The sequence below is a fragment of the Micromesistius poutassou genome (assembly GCF_964030765.1).
Source record: "Micromesistius poutassou genome assembly, chromosome: 4".
NCBI classification, from domain to species: Eukaryota; Metazoa; Chordata; class Actinopteri; order Gadiformes; family Gadidae; genus Micromesistius; species Micromesistius poutassou.
Genome location: NC_140274.1, coordinates 10,880,249 through 10,894,330, shown reverse-complemented (window position 1 = coordinate 10,894,330; position 14,082 = coordinate 10,880,249). Strand labels below are relative to the sequence as shown.

General features: G+C 45.0%; 2 protein-coding genes across 3 annotated transcripts; both read right to left on the bottom strand.

The window, feature by feature from the left end:
• Nucleotides 1-76: 76 nt before the first annotated feature.
• Nucleotides 77-2,384, bottom strand: tlcd5a (TLC domain containing 5a). Of its 2 annotated transcripts, none has more exons than XM_084466311.1 (3): nt 2,256-2,384; nt 1,158-1,360; nt 77-811 (listed from the first exon to the last, which is right to left on the bottom strand). In XM_084466311.1, exons 2-3 carry the CDS (start codon nt 1,351-1,353, stop codon nt 255-257), a joined length of 753 nt encoding a protein of 250 aa, XP_084322437.1. In that variant the 5' UTR covers nt 1,354-1,360; nt 2,256-2,384; the 3' UTR covers nt 77-254. The 2 variants fall into 2 exon arrangements, with proteins under 2 accessions (XP_084322437.1, XP_084322438.1); XM_084466312.1 differs by lacking the exon at nt 2,256-2,384 and adding an exon at nt 1,476-1,573.
• A 338-nt stretch (nt 2,385-2,722) lies between these two features.
• On the bottom strand, nt 2,723-6,351 carry oafa (OAF homolog a). Its single transcript, XM_084466535.1, has 3 exons — nt 6,211-6,351; nt 5,594-5,774; nt 2,723-4,492 (listed from the first exon to the last, which is right to left on the bottom strand). The coding sequence occupies exons 1-3, from the start codon at nt 6,226-6,228 to the stop codon at nt 4,218-4,220; spliced, it is 474 nt and encodes a 157-aa protein (XP_084322661.1). The 5' UTR covers nt 6,229-6,351; the 3' UTR covers nt 2,723-4,217.
• Nucleotides 6,352-14,082: the final 7,731 nt, after the last annotated feature.

Sequence of the window (14,082 nt, the reverse complement as noted above, 5' to 3'; positions counted from 1 at the left end):
CTCTTCGATCGAGGTCCTCTTTGCACGATCAAACAAAGCAATATTCGCTGTTACATGTGAAGCAAAAGCAATCAAACAAAGCAATATTCGCTGTTACATGTGAAGCAAAAGCAATATTCTCAAATCACTTGTACAGTACAGTTTACAGTTATGCAGACAAATGCACGCTCCCTTTGTCCATGTCATTTCCAAAATGAGCAACACCACATCAACAACAACAAAAACAAAAACTGTGTTGAAAAAGTTGATGACTTTCAGTCAAGTTTTCCTTCATGAGCGCCGTCGCCCACCACCACCGCCCCGTTCTTCAGGCTCCTGGCTCCCTGCTCTCTCCACTGCACCAGCTTGCTCCCGTACTTCCGCTTGGCGAAGCGCCAGATGTCCACCATGAACACCCAGGACAGGGAGTACATGGCCACGCCCCCGCACTTGATGAAGAAGCGGGGCCGGGGCGAGATCAGTTCACAGTACAGCATGGCTCCGCCCACAAACACCCGCATGAACACAAAGAGCAGCACGAACGCCAGGTCCACGGCCTCGCCGAGCGTCGTCTCGTAGCGACCAGTGCGCCGCAGGAACCAGCGTGCCTGCAGCAGGGGGTTGGTGATCTCACTGCCGAAGAGGACGGCGCAGGATTCCACGCCCGACTCGCCCAGCCACAGCGTGAGCATGATGCCCAGGATGCTGACGGTGTGGTGGGCCAGCATGACGGGGCCCTCTGTGCGGAAGTACATGCACCACACCATGTCGAAGATGAAGTAACTCAGGCTCAGCACCATGGCGCTGATCTGCAGAGGGGTGTTCTTGGTGCCTGCGGTTGGAACGGACAAGAGAAACTAATGGTTACTGTTGGTGTCAACGTATTCACCATGAGGCAAAAATCGGTGAATAGTAATTAAAAGCATGCATAGTTAAATTAGGGTTGAAAATAGGATTGAATACTTACTAATATCTATCTATCCATATAATATCTTTTGTTAATAAATAGTCATACAAAATGGCTACATGCACAATGGCCTCACAATTCTCTGAGACATAAGTTGAACTATAAGAGAATTGTATGTGCAGGTATTTTGTTAGACAGTACTTCTTTTCAAAAACTGTAAAGCCACACACCACAATAAAGGGTGATCATCGATGCTATGCGAGCCTCCTACCTGGGTATGTGAAGGGCCAGGGTCCGTCCACATAGCCGATGTAGGCTGTGATGCAGACAACTAGCACGCCATGCAGCAGGGTGACTAGCCGGCAGTTCCATTCATAGCCCCGGGAGCCATTGATGTTGCAAAGGATCATGTAAAGAGTGACCCACCCAGAGAGGCAAAGCAGCACGACCGCAGCCAGCGAAGTCATCCTGGAGCTGAAGATAAGAAAGAAACAGTTGGCGACCGACCGTTTATCAGTATCTACCATTAATTCTGCTGTAAAAATTGAAAGAGAAACAACTTAACACATGAATGCATTTCTTTCCTTACAAAAGTAGTTACAGTACATGCCCTGCCACCGTCCAGAGAATCACTGTGGGAATCTATTTGTAAAAGGGCAACAATTGTGTGTACTGTACTGTGGCTGAACTCTGCCCCCACAGTAGGCAGGCTCACAGCGGGTGGGGTGATGAAGACGGCCCTTCTGTGACGTTTGTACCATGAGCTGAAAGGATACCAATGGGCAGGACTACACCCTTATTGTTGACCGGAGTGAGTGAGATAGTTTAAGCGTTCAAGGAACTTGATGTAATCACTTGGAAAACCATCCCAGATGTTGATGCGAGGGACAGTAGACCGATGAATACACATTCCCCCACAATGCTTTGTAATACGAGTGCACAAGTGTGAGACTTAACTTTGCCAGTTGCCACTGCCACAATCATTTAGTGTCGTTTTTAGTCCGTCCTCACAAATGCTTTGTTTGTTGATTTCTTTATCATTTTTGGAATTATATCGTTATATTGCTGTGTGTATTGTTGTCATAAAACAGCATCTAGACGTCAAGTGTAACGCTAGGACGCGGCGTTTAGTTAGTCACGTCGTATAAGGCAGAGATAAGTAATGCATTAAAGACTAAGGTCTGAATAGGTCTGTATTATTAAAAGGACATCTAAGAAATGTAAGACATTTTATAAATGTACACTCGTAACGTAGGAGGAGGAAGCTAACACACTGATCCAACGCCACAACAGACCACTATCTTGTGACAGACAGACACAACATAAGTCCTCCAATATACTCAATTTAAACCTTTACCTCGATGCTCACCTCGATTCACGTCCTTGTCAAAAGGCTTTGATATGTCTCTATTGTTCAGGGATCCTTGATGCTAACACATGATGAACACAGATCGCATCATCGGTCTACTCCACGGCTCCAGCATCCCCCGCCTCGGCGTTAACACAAGTCCATGTATAAAAAGGCAATGCGCCGTGGTATCAAGTGCTCCATACCTGTGCCGACCAGCTTGTTGAAGTATTTCCCTGGAATCCGGTTGTTTATCTTTCCGTTGTTAGGAGGGTCTGGTGGTGTCTCGAAAACATTGCGACAGCGACACCCTATGGTCATATGTGCAAATTGCAATTACATTGGGTGATACCATTACGATCCAAGTGTGTGCAGTGTTTGGCTTAGTGTTTTTCCAAAATGTACAATGAATGAACATTCAAACAAAAGTTTTTTTGGAATCGACAAGTAGGCTACAGGACACAACTTGTAAAATAAATCAAAGAATACATTGAATAAAATACTTTATTTCAACAATTCCTGTAAAATGTCTGGAATAACACAGGGTCATCGATGTGTTTTCCCCATTAGAGGAAAAATAGAAAAATATGTTTAACCATTTATTCTACAATTACATATAAAACACATCAGTGGAAATGTTAAGGCACTTAATCGGCAACACATTGTTTCAAACATTTGGTTCTCAGTTAGGAAGGAAAACACCATTACACAAAAACAATGATACTGAAGGGACATGTGAAATGATGATGGGGAAATATGAAAAAATAAAATAAGAAATCATCACGTAAACCATTGTACTGCAGACACGATGCACAATACTCGATTTTGGTCCCCCTAGTTGGAGAGAAGTGCTTGTTAAATTACACAGTAACAATAATGGTTTGAAATGCATCCATACTGAAACATGTATATGTGAATGAGAGGACGATGGTAAACATCAATGACAACGGATGATGATGAGAATGGTAGAAATAGTCATGTACAACCAGAAGATGGCAGTATAGTCTCATAAATACCGTGTGCACAGTGTTTGGTATTGGCATTAACACAACTGCTGAAGACCGTTTAAGAGAATTTAAAGTGGCATCCCTCTTTCCATATTTTATTGAAGGAGGGCTGACTTTGGTTTACTTGAAACTTGTGATAATAAAAATATGACTATCAGAAATCAGGGCAATTTTCTTGATTGCCTTGACAGACGTTTGTTAAGCAACCCAGTGAAGAATTTTCGAAATAAGACTCAATGTCCTGTCTGCGGCACCAGACATTTTGCTACCTAAATAAACCCAGCCTAAGATGGCAAAGCACACTTTATGTACATGAAATTAGAACTTGTGTGATGCAAAAAACCATAAGAATCTCTTGAGGTTGCTTTCCACAAGGGAACAAAAATAGTTCTCCATAATTTCACTTTGCAACCTAAATAAATAAAAGCCAGCATCAGAGAAACATTGTCATAGTTAGTGAACCTATGTTACGAACAGCACACCAGCTGCTCTAAATTTGTGTTACTCCTGACATGGTTATATTGAGGTTTCTTTACACAGATGGGCTGATCCACCATTTTATCTTCCTCTGCAAGAACTCCTATGAACTTCTTTGAAACCAAACGGACAAGCCAGAAATTACACTGTTCAGCCCAGTTGTGCATAGACCTGTCTGTACAGCGTGGTTAGCCCTCCACGATATGCGCTAATGTTTCTTTCTTTTTCTCCAGTTTGTTGGTTAGTTTCTCCCCACAGTCAGAGTTCCTTGGCAACGTCCCCACAAAAAGTCCACTCAGGAACGTCATCCCTTGAGGCTTTTAAGTCCCGGCCGTAGCTCTGTTTCCAAAATGAAGTTTTGTTTGCATAATGAATCGGATTGTTTTAATTTGAGCCTCGGCATCTGGATCTTCTCCTCCCCCCTCTCTGTGGTCATCAACCCCTGCCCCCCAGAAAAACGCTGTCTTTTCGACGGCGGGAAGCTCGCTAGCCCTCTTCGCTAGGTCTCCTCGTCCCATAGACACAGCTGTTTCTGGGGCACATAGTATGTGAACTGGTAGCCCTTGCTGCAGCTCTTTATGCCACACCTGTAGGGGGCGCCCTTGCCCGTGGTGTCTCGGCTGCGGCAGAACTTGAGCAGGCAGGGGTACCACTCCAGGCGCAGGCTGTAGACACACAGGCACGGCTGCCAAAGGTCCGTGGTGACACGACAGGGCTGCAGGCCGGGCGCATCCGCCGTCTGGGGAAGGATCTCGAACACAGAGCCCTCCGCTCCTATGGGGGGGGGGGGGGGGGTGGTGTAAGCAGGCAGAGAGATCGCGTCAGTGCTTGTCACACACACGCACGATCATGTTTAGACTGGATACCACAGGATAGAGGGAATATCATTATTGAGGAAGAGGGATAAAGTGCCCAATGAAGAAAAAAAGAGAGGCTTTATTATGCAAACGAGATGCTAGGCTACTATGATTCACTCAAAGATAGCGGGGCCCTCTGGTACTTGGTAAACCATGACCATCAACATTGTTTCCTGCCTAACAGTGCTGTCACCATATAAAAGAGCTGTCATATCAATTTGCGTCACCCTGCAAAGTTTGGCGCCCTCATTGCCATTAAGATAGCGGAGCCTTTCGCAAATCTGTCCGTATGTACACTAATTTATGCTAATCATGCTTTTTTTCCCACCCTGAGAAATTACAATAAAAAACAAACAAGTTGCACTTAAAAAGTAAGGCTACAATGTGGATTGACGGATGTGTTTTTAAATAGAGCGTGGACAGTTTGGGAAAATGCAAATGGAAGGAGATGGAAGGGAGGGAGAAATAGCTGTCAGATAACACAAAGAGCACAGTAATGAGTGTAGGTCTGAAAGAAACCGTGGGCCCAAAGATTAACCCCCAGAGATAACACTAGTGAGTCCTATCACCCAAACCCAAAGAGTAAATAGGTGTCGGGATACACAAAGGGAGAAGACAGCCAGGGAGATAAGGGGAGGGATTATACCAGCGACCGGGAGAGAAGAGATAGAGAGAAGGATAGAGAATGATAGGGGGAGGAGGGAAAGGGATAGAGAAGAAGAGAGACAGATAGGAGAGAGAGTAAAGGAAGAGTCAGGAAGGCAGATATAGCGAGGGATAAAAGAAAAGGGAAAGGGAGAAAAAAGACGAGAAAAAATAAAAAAGAAGAGAGAGAGGGTGAGAGACAGAGGAAGACCAAGCGAGAGAGAGGGTGAGAAACAAAAAGGTGAGTGAGTGAGAGAGGGAGGGTGAGAAAGAGAGAGCAAAACCACAGACAGGAAAGAGATAAGAAATAGTCACAATGCTAAGACCCCATAAAAGGATGAAGCAGCCTCAATGGAAGGGCCGGAACTCTGACCTTTGTCCAGCCAGTGTTTGGCATCTTCCTGGCTGGTGTAGATTGCCTCACGGGCTTCACTGCATACATTGTAGACGTGGGAGCTGAGCTGCCCCGCTCGGCTCAGGTTCACTGCTGTGCTCATGGTCAGCTGCTCCAGGCCTCGCCGCTCCTCTGCCAATCGGATGGCCAGGGGGTTTTTCTTTATGGAAAGGATCATGATAATGTTAATAATGATAAAAAAACAACACACACTCAGACTCCTGTTTAGTGGTGAGTCTGCCATCCACACTAACACTCAAATAGCAAAGCAGATATGAAATAGTAGAATGCACACAGAGACAAATCAGTTCACTTCACCATCTTGGTTCCTCAATACACACATTGTTTGGACCGGGGCAGAAGCAACATTTCTGCCACCGATGATTATGGCACAGCAGGGAGCATCGTGCAGAAGTTTACATTTTCATAAACATATTTATAAAGGTAAAAGATAACCAAACAATGGGGAAGAGAACTATCCTACCACTTAACTAAAAAAACTGATTGCATGATAGTTTTATAAATATATTTAAAGTGGGGGTTAACAGGACAGGTGGGGAAGACAAGGTCACAACAGTGTTCCACGGCTAGCTCACCTGTCTGAGTCGGGCCATGGACTCGCTGGGGATGATCTCATTGTGGTTGAGCCTGGAGAGGAAGCACAGAGCCTGGTACTGGTTCTGTCCTCTCTCCAGCTCCCCCAGGATCAGCGCACGGAATATCTTCACATTCTGCAGCGCACACACACACACACACACACACACACACACACACACACACACACACACACACACACACACACACACACACACACACACACACACACACACACACACACACACACACACACACACACACACACAGTCAGGGGAAAATGGATAAAAGAATTCCAAGTTGACAGCCTGGTGCTGTGCAAGAGCAGCTCGATCAGCTGGGAATTTAGAGGAGGAACACCAGCCAGGCTTTTCTTTGAATGTCATTAGTGTGCTTAATGCGACGCTTCTCCAGACACACACACACACACACACACACTCCCAGCTCAATATGTGAAGGACATTCAGATGTTGGAACAGACAGAAAACGTTGTGTTCAGCTGCACCGGTACCGCTGTATCCGACAGCCTGTTGATAATTAAAGCAGTCTGCCGGCCTGTGTGGAGTTCCTGCCCCCGACTGTTTACTGTCTCCATCGGCTCTCCCCACACACTCAGCCTTTCTCAAGCCCCTCCTGAAGGAAGTGGACCAGAGCGCATGTTGCTGTTGGCGAGCACGTGGGGAGATCTGACACGAAGCAGGGTTCCAAGAGAGCGATGCATGATGGGAAAGTTTGATGAGTGTGCAAGGCCACGGACTCATCTACCCCATTCATCCAAACACTCCTCCACCTTCAGTTCCTTGGCCAAGACTCCAAAGCCTACACACTCGCCTGTCCCCAAGCGCCCCTCCTCCGCATTTCACACACTGGCTGCGAGAAGGGGAGGACAGGCTCCAAGGCCCCAGTGGCCTCATGGGCCCTGGAGCCCCCGGGGCCTCAGGAACTCTTAGACAGCTCCTATCTATTAAAAAAGCACCAGAGAGGAGCCTTTGTTCTAGTCCTCGTCCTCAAGCACTTTGCTCGAAACTTCCTGTATGCAAAAACCTTTTCCAAACTACGTGGTTAATGGACCCAGCCTGAGAGAGTGGGGGGGCATTGCGGCCCGCCGGCGCCTCACACAGGACCAGCGGTTGACTTTATTTAGATCTTCTTCCCTGAAAACTACGTTTGACTTTCAAAGAGTTACCAGTACTGGTACACATTTCACAAGATAACCACACAAAAGCCTCTGAACTTTGGAAGACATTGAACTGACGAGAGCCAATATTGATTTATGTGCCCCTATTAATGTAACGTTATTCTCTGGAATTTCCACCTACATCGTGACCTGGAACAAAAAGTTTTTTTGCATGAACACACACACACACACAAACAAGCACACTCACGTAACCGACAGAGACGTTCCACAATATTTACTTCACCGACTGATCTTGCAATGCTGTGCTGGAGCTTCCGAAAAAGATCAGACAACGTTTGATTAAAGAGCTTGTCAGGGCGAGATGTGAATATATATCACCATGGGTCGTGACAAACCACTGCAGACAGAGATAGTGAAGGAGATAGAGCGGGAGATTATAACTGAGAGAGAGTCCCAGCCTAAAGAGGAATGTTATTTTACCTTACCTACCTAAACACTTTATCAGCCAAATAAAACACTATAAAAAGGACATAAGTAGAGGACCTCCCATATTGCAGAAACATGGCACTATGTGTGCATGTGTGTGTTTGTGTCTGTAAAAGAGGGCAGGGAGAGAGAGTAAAAGAATGGGAAGGGCTTTCATGTCAAACACATGGATTGCCCTAAGGCTTTCTGGGTAATTATAGAGGAGCTACTTTGTTTCACTGTAAGCTAGTCAATAACAGCAAAGATACCAGTACCTGTTTCTCTACTTTTCTCTGTCCTGCTGTGTGTATGTGTGTGTGTGTGATTTTGATGAGTTATGAGCCTTAAGATCTTAACTATATGGCTTATATCCAATCAAAGTAGAGGAATTCTGCGCGCACACACACACGCACACACACACACGCACACACTATATTTGAACTCAATATTTAACTATCCTTGATATCAGCAGTCACCACAGAGTTGGTCTCTCCTGTTTGGAGCTACTGCAGCAGGGATAGAAGCCAGTGTGCAGCTTGTCAAAACAAAAAAATGCAATTAAAGTGACATCATCTGTACTGAAAATACACAGCCAGTACCAGTGAGATTCAGCTGTTTGGACAGACTGGGACTCGGCTTTTCGGACAGTTTCTCAGTTGCCAACTCACACAGTGTTTGCACACTTGCATAGAAATGGTCCAACACAGACAGATGGAAACAAACAAAGTAGAAAATGATTGCAAGGTGCAGGTTGAGAGGCCTTTGGTTCCCTATTCCCTATTTTCAACCTGTTTCATAGCTCCGTTCAAACGGGCCTACCGCGTTAAGTCACCCTTGAGAAACCCTTTCCCACATAAATACATCAAATTAGTGGTTTGCAGGCAAACCGTCAGCAAGAAAAAAACACCTACGTCAGTAAATTCTTAAATATATGTTTGAAAAGGGCCAATCTTTAAGAAAAAGTCAACTAGTAACAGAGAGTTTTCCTAGAGAGGGTTTCACCACCTACCCCCCACAAAGAATTGTGTTCAATTCAGCGCGACTATAAATACTCCAGACTCATGTTGGGATTCCTCTGCATTGCTCCTTGACACAGGACTATGTGGCCAGAGAGACAAACCACCATTGGCAAACCGCCAAACACAAGTGTGTATTCATGCAACTTGACTAGTGGGTCATACCGAGGCCTGTTTCACTGCCCAGGGCCAGGGGACCATTTCACGGGCGGTTAGGTGTTTTTTTGCCAGACCTGATTATTAAAAGAGGAGGTGCACAAAAGCCTATTCACACACATAAAAGGTTGCATTTACTGTGGACATTCTCCCGTCTCCAGCAGTAACCAGGCTAGCCAAATACCCTTTGTGCACAGAGCATATAGCTGCGATTGCCTCGTATGAATGAAGCCATAAGATAAAGAACAAAACGCACAACCCTCCAAGTGAACAGAGCCCTCCGTGTTAAACTGCATGTTGTGTTGCGTGACTCCCAGCCTCCAACAACGGCAACAAGTGGTCCGCAACTCGACGCCACGCTAACTGTTCCAAGATCTGCATGCATGCATTGATGACCACACACACAACCACACAAACAACACACAACAAAGCCACAGGCAGTCACCCCCCCCTTCCCCCCCAGGGCCTTCCTGTTTCCCAATCCCCTCTAAGACCCGGTCTGTTGATAATGTAGGTGGCTCGCTGCCGCTGGGGAGCTCTGCCGGTCAGCCATGCTCTGACGAGTCATTCAAAAGAATCACACTGTGAGGGTAAAGTCAAAGCAGTGCAGTGACTCACAGTGCGTTTGGTTTATACATTAACAGGATTCAGTAAGAGAAAAGGAAAATAAAGAAGGTTGCTGAAATTAAAAACCAAGAAAACAGTGCCGTGCTGGACTTCTAATAGATGGACAATGGGAACTTCAAAATGGCAACTTCAAAAAGAACACATCTGCTTCATTTGTTTGGGTGGGGTTGTAACGGAAGCACATGTTTTACAGATACCGCAACCCCTCCCCATTCCTCTAATGTCTTGGTTTCTCTTTCCACAACAACGAGGGGGGCTGGCCTGGTGGGAGGTGAGTTGCGCAGGCAGCCGTGTCAAACCACAAACCTACAGGTGTAGGCCTTAAGATCACGTAGGGGGAGTCAAGCTAGGCGTAGGGGTGGTGGAGGAGGGAGACAGACAGACAGACAAAGAAAAGGAAAGGGGTGGGGGGGGGGGGGGGGGGGTGAGGCCGGTGCCGCAGTGAGCAATGCTGGAGTTGGGGTTAATTACAGAGGCCCTGAGAGGCAGGAATGTGGAGTCACATTTAGAGGTTGGTCACACCTGGCTGTCCACGCTAGCCATCCAATTAGCAAACGCCGCCAGTGAATGGGGAACACAAACACCGACGGGGGTCACTGAAACAGAGCTGTCCGCTTTTTCGAAGCCCACTCTCAGCCTTAATGGAAAGAAACTGAAGTCGCAAGGCTAAAAGGTATAGCATTGCAGACGGTAGCTGCATGTTTTAACTGTGGCCTTGTCAGTACAGCCAGGAATAAACTAGTCTCCTTATCTAATCTTTCAATGCTTTGTATTGCTGTGGAGCTTGAACAGGGAGCAATTATGAATGCACTCTGCATGCAGGAAATGAGAGCGCAGGAAAAAAAATAAAAGAATGCCATCCGGCAAGGGAATATTGCTGAAAATAAATAAATAAAACAAGATTCATATCCTGACATCAACAAAACTAACAATTAATGACATTGTCATTTTAGAAAGATTAATCTAAATTTAATGGCTTAAGATATCTCTATGAAAATAATTACAAATTTCAAATCAGGGCTTTGAAGAGAGAGAGATAGCAATCTGAGGTACCAAAGATGTCTTAATTACCACTCTGAAACCACTGTGTCTTCTGAGCAAAAGAAAATAAATAAAGTCCTCGAATTCAGTACGGTTATCGCAAACAATATACTTTATACTATTAGTATTTTCTACTTTGGACATCATTGTCGATCAGTTAAATCAAAGTATAGAGCTGCACGTTGGTCTGACAAATGTACTTGCACTATGTTCACTTTGGATAAAAGCGTTTGCTAAATGCCCTAAATGTAAAACCATGGAAGGTTCTATTTTTCTTCATCATATCCCTCTCTATTTTATTCTACAAAATGAAAGAGAAGATCCTTCCACATGTTTATTTGTTTGAATCCGCAGGGCTGCACTGAGGCTGAGACAGATTTGACCCATCCTAGTGGCCGCAGAGAAGAAAAAGACAGCAACATCGTGGAGCCTGTAACAACAGCAACATTGGCTCACCTTGTAAGCGTCCTTGGTAAGCTATAAGCCTAAAAACATTGTCTTTAGATTTGTGCAGCACAAGCCTTACTCTTCAAACTAAGAGTGTGAAACCCATGTCATGGGTATTTGACATGTCATGTTGTTGTTGTTGTTGTTGTTGTTGTTGTTGTTGTTGTTGTTGTTGTTGTTGTTGTTATGTGTGAAGAGAGACATTTCTAAAAGAAGTCATTGAATGTCAAACCCCCTGACTGTGGTCAGCTCCCCTCCCCTTCTCGCTCTGGAGTGATAGTGACCATGGAAAGACCATTCATTATCAGCAGCAGAGAGGGACTGACATCTGGTGTGCTAGTGGGGGGGGGGGGGGGGAATAAAAGAAAGAAATCCACCGGGGCCAAGTGTCCCTGGGAGGCTGCGAGGGGCCACACTGAGGCCCCTAGAGGAGGCCTTTCTCACGGGAGGCCGAATGAGCAGCGGAGAAAAAGGTCAAAAGGCCGAACTTCACTGGGTTCTACCTGGTGACATCACATCATCAAAGTGAAACATGACATATTTTAAACTACGACTACTTTGTATGCTCGGTTCTGCTTTCTTATTTTTTAACTGTGCATTATTAACTGAGCACTTGTAATCATGACCTTTGCTTCAAAAAAAAACAGGCCACTTCAACAGAAAAACAAAATCGGGAACTTCTGATATATACCCTGTTTGTGCCCACAAAATAACTCTCTCACACACACACACACACACACACACACACACACACACACACACACACACACACACACACACACACACACACACACACACACACACACACACACACACACACACACACACACACACACACACAATCTGTAACTGCATCAATTTCCAGGGAAAAAAGTGACACTTGCCCATACAAAGAGAAAACGTAACAAGTTTGTGCAAGTGACAAAGGTGGGGGGGGTGGAGGTGGTTGGTGTGGAAGAAGGGTTGAAGAAGAGAGGTGTGGTGCGGTGAGTAAGTAACACACAGAAGCAAAACAAGTAGGCGTTCAATTCTATTGCCTGGGAACAAACGGGTAGCCTTACAGCTTATGAACAAAAAAAACCCCCAGACATCGCTCTTTGCACAAACACTGACTTCTTCTCACTGAGAAGTGGACACACAGAATAACAAGCCTATCGCCCACTCACGGCTGCTCAACAATGGGTCAGATAGTGTGGAATGGGTCATGGCAAAGTATTAACAACTTCTTGCGTTGTGTTGGCAGCTTGCCCCTTTTGTTTCTTCTGGGTGGAGCCTAAAGGGTGTCAACAAATGTAGGATTATCAAGCAGGGTAACGAATCCGTCCCATAGGGAAGACGTCCCACTGGAAAGTCACGAACAAAGAGGTCATCACACCACCTTTATACACCCCATATACCATCCTGCCCACCTTTAATACATAGTGTGTGTGTGTGTGTGTGTGTGTGTGTGTGTGTGTGTGTGTGTGTGTGTGTGTGTGTGTGTGTGTGTGTGTGTGTGTGTGTGTGAAAAAAACAGGATGCTTTGATGAGAGTTTGTATTGAGAAAGTTGTCCTGCAGCCATGGCTGAAATGTCATCAGGTTGATAATGGCGGCATGAAGAAAGGGAGAGAGAAAAAAAAGAATAATTCAACCAGTTCACATTGTAATTGACACCACAGTGTCATCGCTGACAGGGAGCACTCCAGTCTTTTAACATGACCATATGAGACAGGAAGTCAACTCGGCCCTCCACATCTGTTATTCTCCTGACACCCTATCATTGTAATGTTAGATTCTGGTCTCTGGTGCACAAGTGATAAGTTCACTAGAAGCTATCCATCTCACATGGGCTTTAATTAGAACGGAAGACAGCATTTCCTGGAGTTATCATTTCCCGATGTTCAGCAGGGAGATGGACTTTAATTTATCTCATTTTTATTCTGAATGATGTAAGATTTGTGTGTTTATCTCCCAGAATGGTGATTCATGTTTAGTTAATGGCTAAATAAAAGTCACATAACCCACTGATTCTGGATGTGAATCAGAGAGACCCTTCATAATCATTGTGGTTTAATGGTAATGTGACTGTCTTATGGGGGAAACCCGAGACCATAGGAACCACACAACCACAGGTTGTTGGCGTTGTTTGTCTCTTACATCATTCCATGTGGTATATTTCATGCAGCGCTCATCGTAACTCACGTTGAAGTACAGCCTCAAACTGTTTCATTGTTGCTACAAAGCGGCTTGAGGGTTAAACCATTGTACATTTCTGTATCTGTAGTAATTCTACAGGATTTTAAAGTTGAGTCAAAAGGATGAGTCAAGTTCCAACCAGGTTAATTGTATTACTCAAGTCATAACTGTGTTGGGAGTCATAGTCCATTTCCCAGTTCCGACTTCCTCTAGGAGAACATCCGTGTCAAACTTAGCTGTAATGGAGGCCAAAAACATTAACATTGACTAGATAATTACTGATGAAAATTCCATACAGGAAATATCTTATCTTGCGTATTTCCCACCCCTCCATAAAAAGATCTAAAGTGAAATGCAGAATAAAACCTCCAAACTCGCTTCACCACAGCAATAATACCCAGTCAATGACTCCTTCAAAAAAGTAGGAATGAAAATTTGAATTCAAACTAAATTCCGAACTGCTTATCCGTCAAGGGCCCACATTTGAGATTAATTCCTCTCTACGCCTCCGCTAGTTGACATCCTTGTTAAAAAGACCTTTTTGGCCGCATGTGTTTTGCCAGACTGTAAATTCAGTATCCGAGCAGCGGGTGACAGCTCATCCAATTTTCCACAAGTTCTGGAGATACTGCTACAGGGACGGATGAAAACCACATGGAGGACCAACCGGGAGGGAGGGAGGCCAGCAGAAAGAGGAAAAAAAAGAATGAATAACAAAAATAGTGAGGGAGTGAGAGACTTTGACCTACAAGTGGAACAGATAAATTACGCAGCGGAAAAAAGTAAAGTGATCTAAGCAAGGGGTTCC